Source organism: Gavia stellata, chromosome 22 (genome assembly GCF_030936135.1).
Source record: "Gavia stellata isolate bGavSte3 chromosome 22, bGavSte3.hap2, whole genome shotgun sequence".
NCBI lineage: Eukaryota > Metazoa > Chordata > Aves > Gaviiformes > Gaviidae > Gavia > Gavia stellata.
This window is the reverse complement of record NC_082615.1, coordinates 10,982,634-11,007,877: the sequence shown is the minus strand read 5'-3', so window position 1 is coordinate 11,007,877 and position 25,244 is coordinate 10,982,634. Positions and strand designations below refer to the sequence as shown.

At 37.7% G+C, this 25,244-nt stretch overlaps 1 protein-coding gene across 2 annotated transcripts in view; it reads right to left on the bottom strand.

Moving 5' to 3' along the window:
* CEP112 (centrosomal protein 112) overlaps positions 1-20,290 on the bottom strand; it is a 173,716-nt gene extending 153,426 nt beyond the window's left edge. Inside the window, exons 1-6 of one of the 2 annotated variants that reach the window (XM_059828064.1) lie at positions 20,238-20,290; positions 19,125-19,245; positions 17,963-18,153; positions 17,011-17,177; positions 10,173-10,269; positions 7,666-7,740 (exon numbers count right to left, since the gene is read on the bottom strand). In XM_059828064.1, coding sequence (XP_059684047.1) covers positions 7,666-7,740; positions 10,173-10,269; positions 17,011-17,177; positions 17,963-18,153; positions 19,125-19,224 — 630 coding nt within the window. In that variant the 5' untranslated portion in view covers positions 19,225-19,245; positions 20,238-20,290. Of the gene's footprint in view, positions 1-7,665; positions 7,741-10,172; positions 10,270-17,010; positions 17,178-17,962; positions 18,154-19,124; positions 19,246-19,706; positions 19,712-20,237 lie in introns of those variants that run through there. The other variant, XM_059828063.1, reaches the window with a different exon arrangement.
* Positions 20,291-25,244: the final 4,954 nt, after the last annotated feature.

Genomic DNA, 25,244 nt, shown 5'->3' with positions numbered 1-25,244 from the left:
CTTTCTTTCATATAAAGCATCCTGGGTTGGTTTTATTTTGGGATTTTTTTGGTGTCTTTTTTTTTATAAATATGCCACAATGATTGGCATGCAAAAAAACACAGGTAGGCTTTAGTGAATAAAGGAATGCCATATGCACCTGCTGCTGAAAAAAAAATCAATAATTTTGGACACAGAAGAGGAGATTGGTGAGGAGAGGAATACAGGAATGAGACCATCATGGAGCATTAACCACAGAATACAGATAACAGTGAGAGGGGGAAAAAAAAAAATCAAGAGAGAGACAGAAATGAGAAGTACAGAAATTCTAAACCAGGAAAATTTAGGAGGATTTTCTTTGTCCTGCATATTTGTACCCGCAATAGTATTCTCTATCTAAAAATTCTCTAATTTTACTAGTATTATACTCTTCCTTCTAGCTCATTTTGCCTATTTCCCCACCCATCCCACACGCCTAACCATCACCTGTACAGATACCCAGGACCAAAGGCGGCTTGCCCAAAGTTCAAGGCAGAGCCCTGATCCGGCTCCCCAGAACATGGAGCAGCAGGTAACACTGAAAGCATTCACCAATACCTGGTGGAATTTTGAGAAGGCTAAGGCTGCAGAACCAAATTTCAAAGGCTTAATTATTTTCCAAAAGCTCACCCTCTCATGCAAAATTAATACAATCACCCTTTACTTTTGCTTTTTGAAAGCTAAAAATTATTGTAAATATTTACAATTAAATCAAATACTTTATCGGACCAGGAAATTAAGCTGTTTACTGTCTTCATTTCAAAAGCAATCCAAAAAGCTAAGGTATATCCTACTTGTTTATGAGAAAGGAAAATGTGTCTCTAATGCTTTGTATGGCCCAAGTCTTGCATTTTTTGATTTTGTAACAGCAGCCATATGTGCTTTGAAGTTAAATGTTCCCACTTTGTTACTTGTTGTGGATTATATCCACTTAAACTGATCTGTAAACATTTAATGTCTCAACATTCATTCTTTTCATGCTGGTCTTCTGCAAAACTTCTTGTGCTCAAAATTACACCACATTAAAGAGGGAATATCACAATAAAGAATGCCCAAAAAAGAAAAAAGCTTGTATTTATGAGAAACATGCAAATTTAAAAATAATAAGCAAAAGGTCAAAGTCAAACCAAAATACATATGCATGAAACTGAAGGACTGCCATGAGAAGAACAGTAAATCACAAGCTTTTTTAAGACTATGAACCAAATAAATGTCATCATGAAAGACATCTTTATTTGAACTAGAATTGAACTCTAATTTGTAAATACCACTTCTTAACAAAAATGGCATTTTGAATTTCTTTGTAGAAAAGATTTTGGATTCTCCTGTTCTATTCGGCAGTCAAACAGACAACAAACGTTTCAATTTGTGAGGACTGGCATGGTCACATTCTAGTACTTGGGCCCTCGTAAACCAGAGTTGGGAAGGCTTTGGATGATCAGATCCCCATTAAGAGATTCCCATCACTTAACAGAAAGAATCTACTTTATGAAAATATACTTATTCTCCTAAGTTAAAAAAATGTATGGCAGAAATCTGCACAAAGACATAGATTCTAAAACTGAATTTGAGGTAAATTAACCATAATTTTTTTGTATTTTCAACTTCTGTATATAAAGTTGTCAAAACTAAACATTTTAAACATGTTAAAGCTACCAATGCAAGCCACAAGAGAATCACTGATAGGAGAAGTAAGCCGAGCTGAAACGGTTTCCCCCAAAAGCAAGAACAGTGCAGAAAAAGCACAACTTGGAGCACTAAGTACTGCCACAAGACTCATCCTCAGGACATCAACTATATTTCAACCCTCAGGCTGAAAACAGTGTACAGGCTCTACATCTGTCACAGTCCAGAAACTTATACCAAAGCTTCTGCTCTATTGACACAGTAAATACCACAACAACGACAACGTTGATGTTATGCTTTCATTCTACCCCTTCCAAAGTCACATTTCGTTCTTTGGAAGATGTTTATCAAGGTATACTGATCTTCAGTAACACACAACTGTAGCTCATTACAGTTCAGTAACAGAGTCAGAAGGTATGTCGTATATAGTAAAATTCAGGAAAAAAAAAAACCCAACACATTTGGATCAGCAGGCTTGTTGCACATTCTCCCTTAAGCTTCTTCAAAGACAAAATGTGATTGTTTTCAAAACAAGGATGGAAAACACACACTTGAAAGAGTTAAGAACACTCAAGATTTTGAAATGGCAAACAACTAAACTGAACCTTGCCCTAAGTTCTTACTTTAATCTAACAAACCCGGCCAGCCAGCATGTTCCCTACAGAAATAACTGCTGAGTAGCTTCAGGAAATTTGAGTAAGGACATTCTTATCTAACATCATAATTTGTAGGGAAGTTCACTTTAATGCTGCTTCTGCAGTCTTAGTGGAAGGACATTAAAGCACATGAAGATTGTTTGTCAGCATGGAAGTTGAATTTATTTTTTGAAGTCACAACACCACTTGGAGTTCACTGTGGGAAAGTTTTTACAGTGTTGCTGCCCTCCAACACCACAACATATACAGTAGGTATGTTTATAGTAAGCAGACAGACTAAGAAACCAAACAAAAGATAATCAAATGGTTTGTACAGAGATGGTTGAGCTTAACTAGACTGGAAAGACACAGGCAGATGTGAGCCAAGTACACAAAACAGGCATAACACACACTGTTGCTGTAGCCACCCAAGAATTCTCTATGCTTGCATCTACTTTAACCCTGTGTTATATACAATTTCTCCAAGAAAGGAGAACGTAAAGCAAGCCACTGATGATGGAATTTCTTTGGTCTAAGTCCTCTTAAACCTTTATTAGGCAATAATATTTCCCATGACAAATTCTTCTGGGCAAGACCTGAGTGTCCAGGTTCTTGGTATTGAAGATCACACATCACTTCTGGTAAAAGCGAAAGAGTTAATTCTTGTCCTGGCTGAACTCCAATGATGAAAAAATATGTTCTCCCTGATTAAAAAACCCTTTGCTATTTCTCCAGGGTACAATCTCTTTGTATGCTTTCTACCTAAAATGAAGTGCTGAATTTCTTGGGATGTTTAAAAGATTTGCTTTGTCACACCTAAAATTGGCTACAATTCAGTGACAAATGAAACTGTATCAGAAGCATCATGAAAAAAATATATATGGGCAGGTCAGGTAAGAATATGCAGTGGTTTAATTCATTGTTGTTCCCTTACATAACTTAAATTTTATATCAAAAAATTGTGTTTGAATACAATTGAATACAAGTCTAAAAAGCTTAGCAACTACAAGAGGGGAAAAAAGACCCAGCAAGTTTAATTCCATTATCCCGCAAGCTTCTTTTACTGACACTACATGTATTTCCCAATATTTAATGATTGAGACAGAACTAAAGGGAAGGTGAGGTTGTTTCATTTATGAAGTGTACTAAGTTTGCAACAACATGTAGAAGTTTATCGACAGCTGTTAATAAAGTAAGACAGCTGAGGGATTTTTATTATATTCTAAAATAGCTAAGGAATGACAAAGAAAGTTTAAAGTAACAACATGACCAAAGGTTACTTGCATTTGTCTAAACTCCTGGCTCTGAAACTTCTCCCTTCAAACAGCAATACAAAAGGATTTCTTCTTTTCTACACTGCAAATGCAACTTCAAGGCATGAACACTTACTAAAGGATAGTCCCCACATCAGTTTAAATTAGAGTCAATAAGGGCTAAGAAAAACACATTTTTATAATGTATTTAAAATTAGCTTATATTAGTATTCCATGTATGAAAGGCAAATTTATCACAATCAAAACTCAGCTTTTTTTAAACATTTACCCATGCATGACTAGAATCTAAAGAACTTGAACAATAAAATGTTTGATAGAGATAACCAGGAACGCTGCAAGGCAAATGGAAAAATTCTTTTATTACTCATGAGAAGCAACAATATTAGCAGAGTAATGCAGTAGTCTTACTTCTCGTGTAGAAAATGTTATTACTACTACTAACAAAATTATCATTACATTACAGTCTGTTAAGCTTTGCCCTCTGCTTAGCAGAGAAATCATGAAATTCTTTCCCAGAACTTTTCAAAATATTTTTAACAATAATAACAAAAAAATCTCAGCCACTGATGTAAGCGTATCATAGAAACTGAAAATACATTCAGTATGTGACCTTAAAAATACACAACCTTTGAAGGAGAGGAAACTTAGGACGTATCAAAGAAGTATAAGCCCAAAAGATAAGGGTAAAAAATAAATTAACAGTTTATAGCTGGTCATTATAATCCAGACAAGCCTATATTGAAGGCTTGGCAGCAACTCACAGTTGCAAGATGCTAAACTTTTCTCACTTTTATGTAGAGCACCTATCTATGTATTTGCAGATTCTTGAATATAAGCATATTCTCCATATATACTTGCCTGAAATAAGAATGGCTTCCTAAAATGTCAAGGATTCTTACTGAGAAGAATCCTTGTATAAGGACTTGTCCAAAATTCTCAGCATCAGCTCTGTTCCCATCATTGCAAGAAAAATGTACAGAAGCACACATTCTTTGCCAGATGAGCAACCCTGATTCACCATTTATTCCTTGACACACAAGTAAAACTCCAAATTTTCCTTTTTTTTTTTTTAAAAAGCTTTTTAAGCAACTGTTCTTTACATTAGGCAGTTCAAGTGAAAGCCATTCTGTATTTCCTTTCCTAACTTTCCCCCACTAGTGAAGTATTCTTTTGGGTCAAGGGTCTTCTGTGTCTGAGGTTGGATCACTTGTAAATTAAGTTTCTCAAACTGTCTGCAAACGTGGCTAGCAATTAAAAGATAGCTAGATGTTCCTATGGCAATGTAAATGCTTACAAATAACAGCAGTCACATCTTACACTCAAACCTTACAGATTGTGAAGTGCTTCCAGCATTTAATAAGCATTTTTTTTTCATTTTTATAATTACATATTCTTCTTTAAGTATGAAACTCTACTTAAAACTTCCTGACCCTTAAAGAACCCATTGGAGGCCGTGTTCCATAGCAGGGAAACACTGTTCAACAGCAACCACTTACAGACCTCTCTTTTAACAACCTCAAATCCTCTTTGTCAGGTAACTCCCAACAAGTCTTATCAGGCAATCAAAGTCTCTCACTAGCGACTTGTTTAATTACCATCCCTGGAGAGGAGACTTGAAGAACTGATTTATGTGTCACGGTAGCCAACTTGTTATCCAAGAGAGCTCCCATATCAGTGAAGGATCATCATAGTTTAATAACTATCCATTATCAACACAACATGACTGCAAACTGGAATTTCAATTAGAAAAATAAATAAAAAACAAATACAGTTAGAGAGATAAGCAAGCACTCAGATCAACACTGATATAAAAATGCTGGATAAAAAGATTCTTTGTCAGCATCAATTGGAACAATTTGTAAAATGGCCATGAGCAAGTTCCCCCCTGAAAGCAGCCTGAAAAGCTCAAGGTACTACAACTATCTGTTCATATAAACCCAAATATCCAAAATCTGCAAGTGACTGCTTGCACATTTGTTACAAACACCTGCATAGCACTTTTGCAAATTGGGGTTGACTGCTACTGAAAAGCTTTCTGGAGATCCACTCTCCCCACTTTACAAAACTACAATTCCTGGAAAATATATTTGTCTAAGTCTAGAAGTGCTAGAAATTGTTCTTGTATTACTCTATAAAAGACAAGGAGCTCCAAGGAGCAATAACATGCACTCAAACTAATATTTTCACTAATCTCCACCTTCAGTTTGGAGAAAGCAGTCAGGCAGCTCCTGGATTGTCTCAAGACTTCCTTCTCTCAGAAGTAAAGCAAGCAAGCAATTTGCATTTAGAATGCTAACAGGCACCAAAACAGCATGAGAAACACCAAGAAGGACACAAAAAAGTTAATATTCTCTCATATAATTTATGTTTTTACTGAAGAGAACTTAGCCACCAGTGCAAAACATTGAGTGTAATAGCCAAGATTTTTAAATGTGGTCATATCCCTCTGGGCTGACAATAGTGTAGGAAGAATAAGACTATTCGGTAACTGATTAAATTGACTACGTGAAAATACATGACTTTTTTTTAAAAAAACAAAGCTGAAGTATTTCATTAGAAACTAGCTCTCATCCTCCTAACTTCAGCTGCCCTCTCTCCCAAACACAACTGAGTGAGCTTTCAACCTGTAAGAATAAGCAGAAAATTAGAAAGAAAAAAAGAAAAAACTTCTTTATTAAAATAAAAGTGATCTTAATAAAATTTAATGGTTATGAGAATATTAATACTAATCAAACAGGTTAAAGATTTGGTGGTACAGGGAGAAGACAAAACAACACAACAGATAAAATATAGCAGAATATAGCTACAGAGAAGGAACTTCACTAGGACCTTAGAACAGTCGTGGACTGATACCACAGAAAATACAACCATGGGAATAAAGTCTTATTATAACAGTGGAATTTAAATTTTATTTTCACTTACTGCATCTACTATGACTAGGTCCAAAATACTTGATTAACTGCTCAGGAACAAGACATAGATCAAGCCCCACTTATTAAATTTGTACATGCAAACATCAAAGGAGATTAACACAGATTCGCATCGATCTTAGCTAGCCATTTTTTCATCTCTCATTGCAAAAATATATTTACTGCCTCACTGTATTTACCTCTTGTGCTACATCAGCCCAAAAATATACAGGATGTGTTCAAATCCTAAGAAAAGATGATAGCTTGAAAACAGATTTGATTTTACACAAGTGTTTACAAAAGAGCCTAAAAAAAAAATTTTTAATACAGATTAAAGTCCTCCCAGCTGTAACCATGGAAAGCTTTGGGGAGATATCTTCTACATTTTTGCTGAGATCCAATAAATACTAGCTCTGAAATTGTCAAGCTGTCCAAGAAAGAACTCCTCTTTATTCCATCCCCACAGCAGATTCTCTTTCAGATACTTTAGTTGTGATATATCAAAGTCAGGACAAATCTCAGCATTGTAGTAAAAGTACCGTATTCACAAATGCATTCTAAAGCCAAGGCTACACAAGAACACAGGCCAAAGTACTGCAGAAGCTTCCACAAAGGTAGATTCTTTCCTCAGCAAAGCAAATTTGCAAAGACACATTATTCTTTCCATGAGGAAGAGTCACAGAGCTGGTCTAAAGATTCTAAATATTAAAAAGGAAGAAAAGAGTTTAACACACTGAAAAGCCTCTTGAACAGTTCTAAAAGGAGGCAAAGTCTGGCAAAAAATGTTGAGTTGTATTAATAGCTTGCAAACTCTGTATTCCTTAAAAAAATAATTCAGAGAGCCAAACTCTTCTTTCATTTACACAAACATAAATTCAAAATAGTGTTATCAAGAAACAGTCTGAATTTCTACCTGAGTAAGACACTAGGTTTTGTTCAGAAGTTGTTACTATTTTGCTTGATTTATCAGTAACTATATTAAATATAACAGGATTATTATTGCTTAAAAATGAGGCATTTTTAACATTTTCTTCTCAAAATGACATGTATTCATAATTAACCTTTCCAAGCTTTACCATTTCATTTCTAAAAGACTGATTCCCACATAAAGTTTTGTTGACTAAATTCAGAGATGCAGACTGTATTAGTAAGGAGTTTTCATTTCAAGTCAATAAAATAAGTAATGTACTCTGTTTATTTTACCCCAAGATTCCAACTATTGAGACGTGCTTCGAGGTCACTGTCATCCAAAGAAATGGTTTTTTTATGACGATGATCCTGGAACATAAAAGTCAAACAAAATATCAGAAGAGCTGGCAGATACATAGTCTAAAAAATAACCTTCTCATTGACTTGGCCATGCCTACACTGCACTTCCTAATAGTGTCATGATACCTCTGACAGCTTTAATCTAAACAGCTCAGTTACCAGTAGGATACTGTGCTAAGAAAGGAATTCAGAGGATAAGTTAGCCTGCCTCCTCACTTTAATGTTGTTCTTTATTTTACTTATTTCCAAAGCAACGGTCTCCTTTAGAAAATTGAGTTTACTAAACAAAAATCACAATACTCCATTCTTCAGGCAACACATTTATTCTAGAAATCACCTGTCTTCACAATACCTTTTGTGGGACTAATCTAGAATTCGGAGATCACCTGATCAGCCTCCAAATAAAAAAAATAATTAAAGGAAACAACAGCAAGGCAGGGATAGTTACAGAGGGCAGAGCTGCAAAAGCAGAAGACAGAGTAAGTGCTGCCCAGCTCAAGGCTAGGGGTCCTCTTTGCAGAAAGAATTTCCTACATTCAGTAAGAACTGTAGTTATTGTTGCTTGAGGCTACATCTTTCAGAAGAAAGTTCTTCCTGTAGGACAACAGTAACTACTGATTGTATTTGATGTATCAAATAGGGGAGCTAGTACAGAAAATTTTCCTTAACTGAGATATCACACTATTTAGAAAAACAGAACATTGAAATGCGAATTACTTTGTCTCATTAAGTTTTGTTAGCAAGAGGTTTGTGCACTGGCATGAAGGCACCTCTTTTTTAAAATCTGCTCATTCATTATGAACATACAGTGAACGGAAATTTGACTTCAGTTAATCAACACTTGGTGAGGCAGTTCTTAATGTTTCTTAAAAGACTCCCTGTTCCTCTACCTGGGCCTGAATTATGCCAAAACATCTGTGCGTCACTGACAACAGAACAAGATACGATTTGTTCCAGCCAGCCAAATGTTCATCAAACTGTTTGGCAAAGCAAGACAGGATTTTTTCACTTAAAGGCCCTTTTAAAGCTGTAATCACAGTAGAATCCAGTATATGGAGCTGAAGAACAATGAAGTGCAGTGATTTGTCTAACATTGCCCTGGAAGCCTGTGGCAGAGCCAGGAACAAGAAAAAAGCCCCCAAAAAAAACACCAAAAAACCACCAAAAAACCACCACCACACCTTTAAAGCCCCAAATCCAAATTCCAACTGAAGGAAATCCTTTTCTTTACAATAACTGTTCCATAAGAAATGTTTAAGTAATACAAACAAGAAACCAATAAGGAGAAATTTAGTAAATCCAGCATCTGTTTTTATTTTTTATTTTTAGTTAAGGCTTTTTTTTTTTTTAAATTACATTTGTATATATACACAATCAACGCACACATTATAAGTACATTCATACCAACCGGGCCCTAGAGCAGAGACATTCAGTTTTTGCTCACAGACCATTTGTAGCCTGCCATGATAAAGCATCCCCTTGCTAGTCCTCTACTCCAAATGCATAGCAGAACACATTTCCTCAGAAAGACAGATCCCAGAAGCAAGCTTCCAGTTTATCCCACTTGCACTTCATGTCCTCATAAGTTCTTGAGTGTGCCCGGTAAAGGGTAAGAACAGTCTATATGAATTGCTCAGGTGTCAACAGCCCACTTTCAGCTGCCATCTTTCTAAACTGTTCCTCCGATACAATCATAAAATAAGTGTGGGCAGACTGACAATGTACATACAGAAAATTCAATGCTTCATGGAGGATTGAGAGCTATTATAGATGCACTGGCTATGGTGAAGGAGCCACAGGAGATAGACCTCTCCAGTAATAAAGACTGGACACTACAAGGCTACAGAACACATTCACGAAAGAAAACTGCATACTTGTTGATAATGTATATTTATCAGGAGTAATTTTCAGTTTAAATGCTTGCATTTATACATAAAATATCATTAAACATTTTGGACTAAAAGGGTTTTACATGAAGTCTGTTTAGTGTCCTTCCATCAGCCATAATGCTAGTTGTGGAAAGTTTGATAAAACAAACTGTCCAAAAATCACTCTTTCAGAGGTCAATCATCATTAAACAGAGCCAAAGACATCTATGCAGCTTTCTTTAATCTACTATTGCAAAATACAAGATTATGTCAATACAGTCAGTTTGCCAAGCCGAGGGAAAACAACACAGCAGACATTAAACACACTACACTAAACAGAGGTCAACCATTAGGATGAACTGAGATCATCCTACAAGAAATTCTTTTCCCCTGCACTTGCAGTGAGCAGATTTTGATGAGCTTCAGTCCTTCCTATCACTCCTTCCCAAATGTCTGCACTTGTACACAGGCGTCATGACTCATACAATTAGAAATAACAGCTTTACGGGGATATACATAAACAATTCACTGAAACTAGAGCAAGTTTTATGACAGAAAAGAGAAGCATCTTACAGACAGTGGTGTGGCTAGGTTATCTTCATCTGTCCGGTGAGGAGGACTCATAGAATGAGATCTTAATGCTGGTTTCTCATTGTACTTGAATCTTTCCCTGTTATTGACAAAAAGAGTAAGCAGGAAGATAAGAATTCATTTTCAACAACTTGTAGCACACAAAGGATGTTAAATCTTAACATAAAATCTTTTAAAACATACAAGAGAAAATAATTGTCAAGATGTAAAGATCAAAAATAGTAGAATAAAACCAGAAAAAATTCTTATTAAAGGCATGTTAAAGGCAAACAAAAGCCTTAAACATCTCATTAAAAAAACAGCCAAAAAACCCCACACCAACAAAAATTGTGTACATCACAATATATGAAAAGGTGTTATTTGCATTTCTCAGTTACTACGTGACCCAACATCTCCCAACAGATTTTAGAATAAATCCAAGTTAACTGAGAAGGCTGATCTAAAAGAATGTTTTTGAAACAAAATTTCTCAACATATGAGACAGCATAGGATAAAGTCCAGTGACTCAAAGAAGAAAAAGGAGTGATGGTGATGGCTGGCCACACCATAGATGAGAAGACTTTGGGAAGACCAAAAAATATACATTAGATCTAGGTATATCTTCATATAACATACAAACCTGAAGACAAGGTCAAGAACTACACATACAGCTCAACAGAAAAGCAATGACTTGAAAGGCCAGGGTGGAGACTAACATGTCAAAAGAAACAAGTCACAAAGATAGTATTAGTTGCATTTCTCTTCAGCTCTATTTTATGAACTAAAGTGGTATATATGGGGGATGGTAAAGAAAGGCCCGCAAGACGGTTGGACTGGATGACCTTAAAGGTCTTTTCCAACCTAAGTGATTCTATGATTCCAAGACAGGATACAAGGGCAGCATGAACAAGTACTCTGTCCAGTAGAGGAAAAAAAGTGGACAGGGATTTTTTTGGAAAAGCTTTTGCCATAATTAACGCATTTGAACAAAAGGAAATTAAGAATAGCAGTTAGGTGAAGATAACCATCACTGATGCACCTGGTCAGCAGACCTTTCTCAACTATAGAACAGTGAAAGAACAGAACAGCCTGGAGCAAAATAAAATAAAAATTGTAAGAGTTTATTAGATAGGTTGATACAGCATAAGATCCAAAACAGTAGCGAAACACCCTTCAGCATATACTCCAACGTCAAATCCACACGTACTAAAGTAATTAAAAACTCCTGTTAGTCCATTCACCTTCCTATGACTAGCTATATTGTATTGAAATCAAGTCAGACCATTAAAATACCTTTCATTCTTTCCATCCGGCAGCAAATTAGACAGTAAGTTATGCCAAAAAGACACTGAGACAAATTAAGTGTTTATGAACAGAAAGACAACTGTTGGATGTACAATGTAAACAAGTCACTTCTAGGAAGACAAACACAGACAAACTTTTCATGAAGCACACCGCCCCAGCTTTCATCAAAACAGCAGGGAACAGTGAAATATAACAACTGGGAGCATACCTTCCCTTCCAGCACCAATAAATACCAACAACATACACAGATGCAAAACAACAATTACAAAGCAGTAAATAGTTTAGATAAGCAAAGTCTTAGAGGTAAAAAAGATCAAAAGAAATATAATACTACAATCACAGTCTCTAGCTCTCTAGCATTCCAAATCATGCATTTCTTACCAATATTTCATTTGATACAAAATTATCTTTCATTAAAAGGAGAAAAATCTTTGCCTGTCAGTAAATCTGCGCTTTTATCAGACTTCTTTCCTGAACAATACTCAGGTTTCCTAACAATTGACTAAAGTTCCAATTGTTTAAAAATGAAAGAAAACAGAATTCATGCCCCTACCATTAACAGATTAAGGAAGATCAATAAATATTCAAACCAACCCAAGTTACCTGCAATATTTTTAAACTGACGAAATAGGGGAAAAAAAAAAGTCTAGATATGTTCTTCATTCTATATTTGCTATTTTGAAGAGGAACTGAAAAGGAAGTTGCTTTACTTGATTCGATAAACAGAATTTGAAAAGAAGGTTAAGGATGGACTGCAATTTTGCTCATATCAAGCATATACTACCTGTTCACTCCCTTTTCCAGCCTTCTGCTAATACAAGTCAGGCTCCAGAAATCACAAGATTATTTCTTTTTCCTCCCATGGCAGGTGAATAGTATATGGTCAGAGTCTTGACACCAGCCCTGTGACCTCCTGCTTCAGCCAAAACAGTGAGCTAGCATGGGAGAAGGAAGCAATTTGCTGCTAATAAAAGAGATTGGTAAATAATTTCCTACTAGGAAGAAAATAAGGGAAACTCACTGGTTCCTCTGGTACCGCACAGCTACACACTAACCTTTAACAATGTTTTTCAGGCATAATCTATAAACATACAGTAGAATTTTCCTATGGGGTCAGAAAGACCAGGTTTCTGTTCAAACAAAACCACACATTCCTAAAACCAATTCTCTTGTGTTTCAAAATAAAGATGCACTTTTCCAGCACCAGCTGGCTCGGTCTTATTCATTTACACCCTACTTTGCAAGTAAGGTTTGTCTATCTACTTTTTATTTAGAAAGATAAACAACTTCTTATAGAAAAGCCAAAATCTTCATACATAGAAGTGTATGTATTTGCAAGATAAAAATAACTATGAAAAGAACTTCTCTATTTGCTCACTTCTTTCAAAGGAGGGAATCTTGAGATAAATAAACATCAAAAAATTACTCAGACATTTCTCACTGACATTATCTATTTTGCCCTGAGAAAATGTTGTAGTCTATTTGTGAGAATTGAGTCATGGCTGGAATGCAAAATTTTCATCCAACTACATATACTAGATGCCTATGGATACAGTTTTCCTAATGCACATTCCGAGCAGAGACACAAGTATAACGTAACAAGATCTCCATCTGCTGGCTCCCTCTACAAACTGCAGATTCCAGAAGTATTTCATACTTCACATCTTTACTTGCACCGATAGCCGATTCAAAATTGTAAATACAAAAAAAGACAGGATCTATACATTGAGTAGAGCTAACATCTTAGCATAGACACACGTAAATAGAAGTCTTAAATAAGCTATTTCTACAAAACATAACAGCTGAAATATTTACCTTCAGTATTTCTTCCTGCATAACTCACACATTTAACGTACGTTTCTCATTGCTACAAAGATTAATTTATGTAATCTACAGAGCTATCAAAATTTCTAATTGCCAACACATAAATTCAGATTTCCTTAGACACAGCTCCATTCTTGGTATGAGTACCCATTAGCAGAACCATGCCTACACAGCTAAGTTTGACTTCCAGATTTCTTTAAACCAGTAACTTATTCCATCACATTTACTTGCTTCTCCTGGCATGAAATAATATGCAATACGGGTCTCCGGAGAACCCACCAGAGCCTTGGGAACCATCTGTTGATCACCAATGTAGGTATTGCTACAGTCCCACAGGACAAAAAAGTAAATGAAATAAAGCTTCGTTACCCCACCCACGACTTAGGGAACTTTGCCAGACCAAGCTGAATCTTAGGTTCAGATACTGAATGGGAAAAGGGGTCAGAATTCCAATATTCTACTATAATCCAGGTAGTGAAGAGAGAGAAAACATTAATAAAGAATACAAGGAATGGAGTAGGCAGAACTATACCTCAGCCTTCCTCAAATGGCAACAAGCACCAGCTGGATGCAGGAGGAGCATGCTGCCTCATCCCACTCAAATAACACCCCTGCTGACAGTACAAGTAAGGAATTTGAATGAATTAGGTGTATTTTTATGCCACAAATATGGCCTTGTAAAGATATCAATATGCTAGATTGGGCCTCATAGGGGAGAGTTATGCTGATATCACTTTATTGCTTCTAATACCCAGAGTGATACTTTATCATTACAGTGCTACTCCCAGCAACCAAGACAATCTGATCAGGTCTATGCCAGCTGTCTTGACACAGCACAATGCTATCTAACACAGATTTAGCTGAGGTCTCAAAAAGCATTTCTAAAGCATAATACATTCCTTGTTTTCATAAGGACAAACCTGATTTTTTTTAATTGAGGGTATCTGGACAGCTCCTCCCAGCACTTCACCAAGCCTAAAGCAGTAATATGGTAACAGAGCTGGCAATTTCTCCATTCTCCACCTTTGTTTCTTAAACCACAAGTCTGCTATCAAAACCACAGGTTCATATCAGAGCATCTGAGCATAAGCAACCAGAAGACCTCTTAGTATTAACATTGTAGGACTCAGAAAGAGGAGATACATCAGTCTTAAGAGCAACTTTTTAAATGACTGTTAGAATTACATAGTCAATGGATGCATAAAAGGAAAAGCTTCACGATACAGAGTATCAACGTGATGTAACTTGCAAGAGTGCCTATCTGCCACCTATCCAAATCACAGCTAAAAAATTAAAAAATGCAAGACTCAGCACTGTGATATAGCATAAACATCAGTGTATCTAAAAAATAAGTACAGCTAATGATAGCCACTTATAAAAAATATAAGTGAACACATAAAAAAAAGCATTAGACTTCTGAAACAAAACCTGAGAGTATGTTTATAATGCAATGAAACCAAACCAGAAGTTTCATATAGAAGTAGAGCAAACACTTACTTCCTCTTGTACAGAGCCTACTGAGTTTCGAATAATATTCATGCTCTACCTCTAAGAGTGCTTCTTTCACTGAGGATTTCAGAGAGTTTAAACATTAACTAAACTTCAAAACGAGCAAACAAGAGGCAATTCCATCCATGACTGAAAAGCAGCCACAAAAAAAATGGAACATAGATCTTGATAATCAATGCAAAGTTGCACTTAATAAGAAAAACTAGAAAGAAAGTAATCTACATTCTGTTCTTAAGTATTTAAAGTAAAATTTAGCTAAGATTCACACAAAACAGGAGAAAAAAAAGCCTATGATTTTCAACAGCATTCAGCCAACCAGCTTGGCACACCTTCAGTTCTGCAGGGACATTTTCCTAAGCCAACAGGAAAACAAGCCTTAATAACCTGATACATTTCATCCCTTTGCCTGCCCTGCAAACAGCTCTATACCCAACCGATTGGAACTAAGGATGCAGCTTAAGCTTACTGGCTCCTGCAAAACTACAAAAGGAGACTGTCCAATGGATTGCCGTAACAAGGTGCAGCTGCAGATATTCAGGATTCTGCTGTACAGCTGCAAATGAGCAATACTAAAATTTTTGTGTTATCCTAATGACAAACATCTGGGATCTAGGCATAGTGGGTGCTAGTCACCAACAAAGCACATGTATTTGTAGTAGACAGCATGATATGAATCAAAACATTTTAAATCAAACTCAGAGAGAGATTGTTCAGACAAGGATGGAGTCATTGCAAACAATCCTCCTCACACAGGAGAACAAAACAACATGGCACAGTATCCCACAGGCAGCGGCTCCGATTTTTAGCCTCATAAGTTTTAACAAGTATAGCTGGTCCAGTCTGACCTTCTGTAATCCAAGATTCATGAAGCTTACGGGAAATATAAAGAAATCTTGCTATTTCACAAAGAAGCCATGATGAAACACACGACAAACAGGTAAGTGTTTAATAAGAACTAACATGCTCACAAAAACAGGGATCAAATCCCTCTTTCTTTGTACAAATCTAACTTTTTTCCTTTGTCACAGAACAGCAAAACTTGCTCATCTGTAGGGAGCCACTATTCTGTTTCCTCTAAAAAAACCTGTGAGCAGCAATGATGGAACATCCTTCAAATCTACCATCCATATGCTTGTTTATATTCCCATTCTCTACAGAAAAAAGCCATTAAAAATTATTTGATATAAAAACTCCTTTCAGCATTATGACCTTAAACTACAACTTTTTTTAACATTATACGTTTACTCTCCCCACATTTTTTGTCACTTGCTTACTGTACGTACCTTGTATTTTGAACTGTATAGAAATAGTGAAGATTATTCCACCTCAATTTCATTAGTTAGTACCACTTTCCAGTTTCCATACATCAGCATGCAGAAAACAGGACTGCACAAGAACTCCAAGGGGACTGCAACTGTTTTGATCTATTTTAAGAAAAATCTGGCCTGAGAGCCTTCTGCATCCATAGTCTTGTACCCCATCACTTCTTCCTTACTGCCTGTCCACATTTGGCTGTGCTTCCCTCTCCCAGTTAAGTAATTTTGTATTAATTCTGCCTCTTGCCTTCTGACCACTGTGCTTTGCCACCATAATATCTGAGGTCTGAAAATCATAACCAGAATGCCAGCTTATTTGATAGATATTTAGAATGTCAGAACAATGGCTATTATCTACTTTTGAAGTCTACAGAGGATGTCACCAAGTCTACAGAAAGTATTAACATGAAGAGAGATGAGACTGGTGTAAAAAAGTGGACAGTGACTATTTCTACATTAGCAAACAGGCTGTCTGTAAGTCATGAGTACCCCACGGTAACCACCAGTCCAAATCACTATAAAGCCCTCTCTTCACTTGCTGCTACATTTCTCAAACTATCAGTTTGGCCTATTGATTTTCCATGCTAAGTGTCTGTAACTGAAAGGGGAAGGAGAACAAGAGGAAAGGAAAGAGAACACAGCTACAGGACATGGAAGAAGACATAATGGAGGAATATACTAATGGTAACTTTAATACTTTTTTGTTAAGTTAGATGCTATTACCAGAGTTTCTGTATATAAAGTACAAACACTATATTCAAGACGGGTCCATGAGGAAGCATAATAAATTCATACATACAAATTGAAACATAGAGACAGAGCTTACCAAATCAAGCATCTATTAAATACAAATCAAATACTGAACAAAGCAAATACAGAAATCTTACCCATATGTATGTGGTGTTGCTAAAGATGATTCCTCTTTAGAGGATATCTTCCATGATTCCTCAAGCTTAGATCCACTGTTTCCTAGTTCTCCCATTACCCAGTCAGGCAAGCAGTCTGGGCTACTACTCCGAACTCTTGTTGAATTTGGTTCATCAAAATAAATTGACTATAATTAAAATAAATGTAAAATCAACACTGGAATATATTTACACCAATATATTCTTTACACTGTTAATGTCATTTCTTGCAGGAATATCTGCAGTATAAAAATTCTTTTTCTAATGAAGTCAGCAAGGCATGCAAATATTACCTTCCCAACCCATGGAAATTAGTACAACAGCCAGTGGTGTAAATGTTTTCCAGTACTTTAGTTCTTTCAGTATGGGTAATTGTAGCATAAATTAGGACTGTTATCGCACTAAAGCTGATGCCAGTGACCAACATGGTATAGTCAGGTCTTCAGAAAACAAATTGCAAGCTTAACAATATCTAGGTAAAATACCGTTATCTTTACCTTCATAGAAAGATAGGCTACTATAGTCACCTCAGACCACTAAAGTCACCTCATTTAATCACATTTTTCCTTTCACAAGAACTATCTGCTGATTAAGACAAAATATAGCCTCTAGAGTCTTTTATTACACCTTTCCAAAGAATTAGACAAAAATTATCTTTCTCTTCCTTCAGAACACCTATTTTTTTCAGAACACCTATTTTTATGTCTTCTTAGAACCTGAATTTTGAAGAAACAGGTCTCACAAAAGGTTTTGCACATTGAAAGATTTTTCCAACACCAATTACAAGACACACAATGTAAATGCCTGTATTTACCACATGCAGTTCCACTCAATTCATTCAGAATCGTTTTTCATATTTATGCCAAATCAAAGACTTAAAAGTATTTTCAGAACATATTTAAGCAAGTTTGTCTTATAAAGAAGTTACACCCACCATGTATGAAGGTAAAGTTTTCAGCATTCCTGGTTCTGGTTTATGTGTAAAAGGACCTTCCAGCACACCTCGCTTTAACATGTGGAGCAAAAGTTTTGCATATAGGTTCCGATTCTTCCTTCCCACTATTCCTGTGCCTGCTCCTGAGGGTTCGCATAGTTTCTTAATCCACAGTGCACACCTTTGTCGTTCTAGAAATATAGATATACATAATCACTATACGTTTTCAGAGCAAATCAAACACATAGGAAAAACAGAAGCCATTACTGGTCACCAATTTTGTAGATGTTTCCCTTCTACCCAAAAGTTTAAAGCAAAACAAACAAGAAAAACCCAAATAACTGAACCAAAGGGAAAAATGGTTAAAAACCTAGATTAAAAATAAGTCTTTAACAATAGTTCAGATGTACATCATCCAGAAATATTTTCTATAAATTCATGTTTACTGAAGTTTACATGACTTCTAGAAACAGTGTTCTGAATCTCTCTCTAATAAGTACAGAACACATAATTCACCAGGAATTCTGAACTTACTGCAAGAGCTGCCATTAACTACAACGTGCAGCTTGCAGAAGCATTAATATTTTAAATACATAATAAATATTCATTAATTTTTTTAAAAAAAAATCTCTATTTACACAAGCTTTGCTACCAGGTGATGAAATTATTCATTTGATGAAAGGTTTACAAAGCAAGGTCTTAATTTGTAGGGTTCGTGCCTTTAGTAATAATCAGTTTGTTCTAATAATTAGATTTATAAACATCAATTAATACATGATGTTTTATATTATTACACATTCCTAAGCCAAATTTTAAAAATGTTATCTCTAAAAAATATTTGCAATTTCATAAGTGCAATCTCAAAAACAACACCTTTTAGAAGCTTTTAGCTCCTACTGAATTAATTTTTTTAAAAATAGAGATGTTAACATATTTATGCAAAAGCACATTTACATCACCAAGACAGATAAGCTCAAACAATAGCAATAGGCACCTAAAAAAAAAAATCCAACTTTAGAAGTTGTACAACCCCCCCTCAAAATAGTGCCTTGTAACATCAGACATTAAGCATCTGATACAAGTAGAAGTACACATAATAATCATCAGTAACCTAGAACTTTGTTATTAGTGTTTCTCTATATGCACGTTTTACCATATTTACCTGACCTATGCTGTAGTTTTAGAACATGAGGCTTCATATCCACAACACAGTGATCAAATTCGGCATCTAGTTTTTCCCATATTTCCTCTTCACCATTCATTTTGAAAGAACACAACGTAACCTGCAAAATTATTCACATTGCAGTAGAAAAGATCAAATACCACTATATGTTAGTCTCTGTTCACCTTCAGCCATGCAAAGACATGCTTTGGAACTATATGGAAAATAAAACTAAATAGTTTATTATGTTCCAATAAACACAAAAACAAGAGTTATTCTTTGCAAACAGGTGTTCAATCTACAAGAATGTGTTTGTTTAGGTTTGAAAAAGAACAGTCAACCACACAAAAACATATTCAGTTACACACAATGTGTGTAAAACACCTGAAGGCATTTGTGTCACAGCCACATTCCTAAGTTTTTCTTCCTTATAGTATTGTATTTTTTTTAAACAAGAGGGGAAAAAAGAAAGAAAAACGGCAAATAGAACTATGAGTTAAAAGTTACAGAAGCACCAAATGTTGCCAGAATTGTTTTTCAACGAGGGAGTATTGAAAAGACAGCCAAACAAGAGCTCTTTACCCAAGGTCATCTGTCACTGATTTCCCAGCTGGAGCAGGCATCTTTTTTGTACATCGGAGCTTGCAATTAGCGCATTTCTTTGCCGACTTCAGCTGAACACAACAGACAGCCTGCTGAAGCCCTTGGGCCCTTCCCTGCAGACGAACCCCGTTACACCCCCAGCCCCGGCCGCACCGCCCCAGCCGCAGCACCCCTGCCCGAGCCGCGGGGCCCTCCCCGCCCGGCTCCGAGCCTCCGCCGCCTCCCCTGCGGGGCGAAAACAAGTGCTTTCCTGCTTCCCTTCCTTCAGGTGCTTTATCGAGCCGCTTGCTAGCGGCCCCGCGCCCGCCCGGAGCCGATTTGCAGCGATTTACCACAGCGAACGACCCCGTTTCCCGCCCGCTGCCATGATGAAGTTCGCGGGATTTGATGCCACAAACCGCCCCCAGACCCCGCACCCCGGCGGGCCACCCCGCCCCGGCCCGGCCCCTCTCCCGCAGGGGAGGCCGCCCCGCTCCCCTCACTGCCCCCGGGACACGCCGCCCCCTTTACCTCGCTCTCCGCAGCTCCCCGGCCTGGCTCCGAGGGAGGGGTGGGGGGGCCGAGCCGGGCCGACGGCTCCCGGCCCCCCTCAGCGGGGGAAAGGCCGCCCCGCGCTGAGCCGGCCCGGCCGAGCGGCCAACGGTTCAAACCGACCCCACCCCCGCTCCCGGCGGCCCCCGCCGGCTGCCGGCCCCGCGCGTTTCCGTTTCCGCGGGCCGCCCGCGGGTTGCCAGGCGACGCGGCCGGCGGCAGCCAGGCCCGGCCCGGCCCCGGGCGGCGGCGGCCTGCGGGCGGGAACCTGAGGCGGCGGGCCCGAGGCGGCCGGTCGCACTGGCGCCGCCCTGGAGGGGAACCCTGAGGGGTGTGGGGGCAGCGGTTGGGTTTGGGGAGTTGCTGGTGCCCAGAAGCAGGTGCGGAAAAAACCTCTTTGGGCTTGAGAGAGGCAAACTGTGCGTTGGCGGTGGTCCCGTCGTACCGCAGAAGCACAGGCACTGCCTGCCATCGTTAATCACTGCCCGAAGTGATTAATGTCACCTCGCGTAGGGTCAGCAGCCGCTCTCCCAGCCGGGCCCGCTGGGCCAAACTGAGCAATCATCGCTATGCCCAACGCTCTTCCCTGCCAAAATACATATGCATATGTAGATAAATATTTATTTATACACTTAGTCATGCATGCACATTAAAAACCTCGAGAGGGGCCAGCAGAGCCTGAGGGAGCACGAAGGGAGAAATGGGAGATGCCAGGAATTTCATTAGGTTGGCTCGGGTCCTCCTTACGCAGGGGATCGCTCTCTACAGCTACCTGTCAGGGGGTTGTGGGGAGGTGGGTGCTGGTCTCTTCTCCCATGTCACTAGTGACAGAACGAGAGGAAATGGCCTCAAGTTGCGCCAGGGGAGGTTCAGGCTGGATATTAGGAAAAACGTCTTTCCCGAGAGAGTGGTGAAGCACTGGCACAGGCTGCCCAGGGAGGTGGTGGGGTCACCATCACTGGAGGTGTTCAAGGAACGTGTGGACGTAGCACTGTGGGACATGGTTTAGTGGGCATGGTGGGGTTGGGTTGATGGTTGGACCTGATGATCTTACAGGTCTTTTCCAACCGTAGTGATTCTGCGGTGCTTCAGCGTCGCCGGAGAGCCTGGACTAGAAAAGTGAGGGTGCAGAAGCAGTGGGAGATAACTCTGGGTTGTTTGGGATGTGTTTCTTTGTTTTAATTGCTGCTAGTTGGATATCAGCTATGTCTGGTTTTATATCTTCATTATGATCAATATTTGGGGAAAAACAAGCTTCTGCTCAAAGCTTTGTGAAAAATATTTGCCACTCTGAAATTAAAGGTCACTAAGTCAGAAGTAGCTTTTGAGTCTGAGCAATGTTTTTGTAGCTCCATAGTGGGTGCCAGAAACATGAGCGGATAAAATGAGACTGAAATTGCAGGTGCAGGCTGAATAATTGCAGAGCCTATTTTAGCCACAGCTTCTGAGTATTTCTAAGTAAAATTTGTTCAGGTATATCCTTGTAGACAATAGAGTGATTTTGAGTTCACTTTAAAACATTTAATATGCTCAGTATTGCTCATGTTTCATGGGTTGTTTATGTCCTATACCAAGGACAGAGAATATGAGGGGGTGTTTTGGAAAAGAAAAATATAATAAAAGTGCATGCCTGACATTTCTACACAAAAGACATAGGTTACACTTCTTGTTTTGTAGCCATGTCAAGAAAACCATCGATTAATCCAAAAGAATTAGAGAAATCTCCCAGTCCTTTCAGCTCTTCAGTCTCAATGAGTGATTGTGTGTGATTTGTGATCCCAAATAAAACGTCTGACCTCTTTCATTCATTTATTTCTTTCCCCAAAATCTGTCATTGACCTTACTGTGTGTATAGCGTCTAAAGTGCTTTTACCTCAAACGAGTAAACTCTTCAGCTCTTCTAAGCTTGATTCACATGCACATATACATCAAACAAGAATTTCTTAAATGTACGGTGGAAAATTGGCTGTTTTCTTTGATTTCTCAGCTAATCTTGAGCAGAAATGGTTCTGCATTAGGGCTCATTCAGTGATAGCTGTGACAGCTACACTGGTTGCCTACTCAGATTGCACATAGCTCCTTAACAAACGCATAGAAGCAGTGCAAAAATCAGTGATGGAGTATTTAATCCAGGATAGAATCTCATGAGTGGATTACAAATATTATCTATTATCTTTAAATTCCAAATTTAAAATACTTGTCATTTAATATATTTTTGAAGCTATCACTACTGTTAATCTGTTTTAAAATAGTGGAAGACTCTTGCAACACAGGAATTACTGACTACAGGGTGGCTGACTTGCTCAAATAGCTGAACTTGCCAGACTTTTCAAATCCGAATCGCCCATTCAGATACCCAGATTTGGGATGGGAATCTGGTAATCATTATGAAATCAGTTCGTCCAAGTCACTCCAAATCACAGAGACAGACAAGAGTTTTGTTAGTTGGTAGAATATGGAAGGCTGAATAGACTTAACAACGTGACTCTTTCCAGGCAGGTTTCTCAAGGGCAGCATGTCAGCATGTTGGCCGGGTGATACAGTGAGGTTTGCATTTCTGCCCAGCTTTGCAAATCTGCTTTATGACAGCTGAAAAGGGTTGGAATTTCTAAGCCAACTTTTTTGTACGTTGCTGTTCATTGATTCGTATCTGCACGTTGCCTTCAGATTTGAATATCTCTCTGTCATGCTTATCACAAAATACTTTGAAAAACTGAATTTGTTGGTATATGGTGAAAAAGAACATGAGACAGAGCAGAAACAAAGAAATTGTAACTAGTACTCCAGGACAAATTCCCTGAGAGAATAGATCCGGTTTCTGTGTCTGCTTACCAATGCAGAGCAGGGTGGCCAGAGAGGTTGAAGCCTACCTGCATTGATTTGACAATTGCATAACTTCTGTCCAAAAAAGAAAGAAAAACTAAAGATTCAAGAAATGACCGAGGTCTTGTCTCCAGCCAAAGCTGCAGCCTGGACATGATGAGTACTGATGTGCACTGACCCTCCACAGGAAATCACTATAGATACATGATTGTAGAACACGTAGATATCCCAACCAGAATACAGAACAAATTCCCAATTTGAATTGTAAAAATATCTTCATTTAAGTAAAGCACATTCAGTACTTCTTTTTTCATCTTTTTTTCATCTCATTTTACCATGTTCTCTTATCTCTGTAACTGTCTCAGCAGGTTGCCACAAGTAACATAGCACAGCTTAAGGCATTCTTTCAAACACCTTAAAAAAAAAAAGGCAGGTTTCACTCACTCGTACCAGCCTTTGGAACACTTCTAATTGCAATACATCATTTTTCAGACTTTCTAAGCAAACCTTTCATGTCTAAAAAGTTGTGATTCACAAACTCCTCACTACTTCAAAGACTTATCAGGTCACAAATTTTTTCTCCCCTTCTTGCTTCAGGAGACTAGATAATAAATTCAGCATATGAACATTGGTTCCTAAGGGTGATTCTTTAAAATATTCAAATACTGCATATCCAGCCAGGAAGCAGGGCCAGCTGATGCGGTCAGTTGTTACCCTGTTGCACGGGTAAGTAGAACTGGGAAAATTTGCTTAGAAAAGTCTGGATGTTCCTGGGCAACTGTTTGTTTTGTACAAAATACAAATCATATCAGGGGAAAGTAGCATTTCTGTGACAGTGAATGATAACTTTACTTACACCAACTTCACCGTATTTTACTGTGAAAGACAAGTCAATATTAAGCTGTGTTTGGTATCTCAGCTACCGTCCTGAATGTCCCAATCCCAGGGATGTGTCCACACAACATTTAGACAAGATGTCCAAACAGATAGGTTCCTGCCAGCTGATCTATGTATGTGTTAAAAGCAATTATGAATATCTTGGCCTGTAAGTCAAACGTCATTCAAGGATCCCGCTTAAACATGCTAGGAACCAAAACACAGCACACATTGTACCAACAAAATACCCTCTTCAGTTGCTAGTCTGAATTTGTCTGTTTCTACATTCGAGAATTAAATTGCTGATGAGTACGAAGTATTAAATACTTAACAATAGCTGCCTCGATCTCTCCTTAAAAATGGGAAATATAAGAACAAATTATATCAGTCATACTATTAAAATATTCATGTGCAGCCTTCAAAAAAAAAGATAATTAGAGTATGTTCAGAGTTTTTTAATGGTAGCTGTAGCATCTTACAAGCAGTTTGATCTTAATGTTAAATGGTCCTTTTAAAAAGTTCTACAGTAGCTTGCTTACTGTGTAGCTTACTTCTGCTTTTAATCACAGAGAAGGCTTTTATACTTCAGAGGGAACCGCATATGACTCATGACAATTTATTATAAGTGTACAACAAATATTTCTCTATCACTTTCTAGTATGTTGAAATTATAATTATTTTTTCTGAATGGAAATGGAGACATAAGCACAAAACTTGCCAGACTGGATCATACCAGTGAACTACCTGTATCATAAATCAAATTAAAAGTACAGTTTACTTCAAAGCTACTTAATGACCAGAAATCATTACTATTGCTTGATGGTGCACAACTCTTTTTTTTTAAAAAAAGGAATCAGTTCCATTGCGTAATATTGAAACAGTGGTAAAAATTAACAGTTGTTTAAAACAACAGTTTCAGGTGAAGTTAGAATCTCAAAAACAAAAGTAGTCTTACTAAGTTTAGCAATTTTTTTTAAAAGTGTAAAAGAACCCTTCTTCTGATGCTATTGACATTTAAACTGCGGTTGGATACTTGGCTTCTAAGCTTATTTGGAAATCTCAGTCTTTCTCCTTACGTAAATTCTGGAAAATCCTAGGCTGATGACCCTCTGTCTATCTATAATTAAAGTTCCACTCCCTATCATAGGGGAGCGGTAATGGAATTAGAATCCAGCTAATTACTAACGATGAAGGCCTTTCTGTATAAATCAGTTAAGAGCTAAAGGATTTGATTGATGGTTAGGTAATATTAAATAAGAACACACTATTGGCTGAAAATTACTTTAT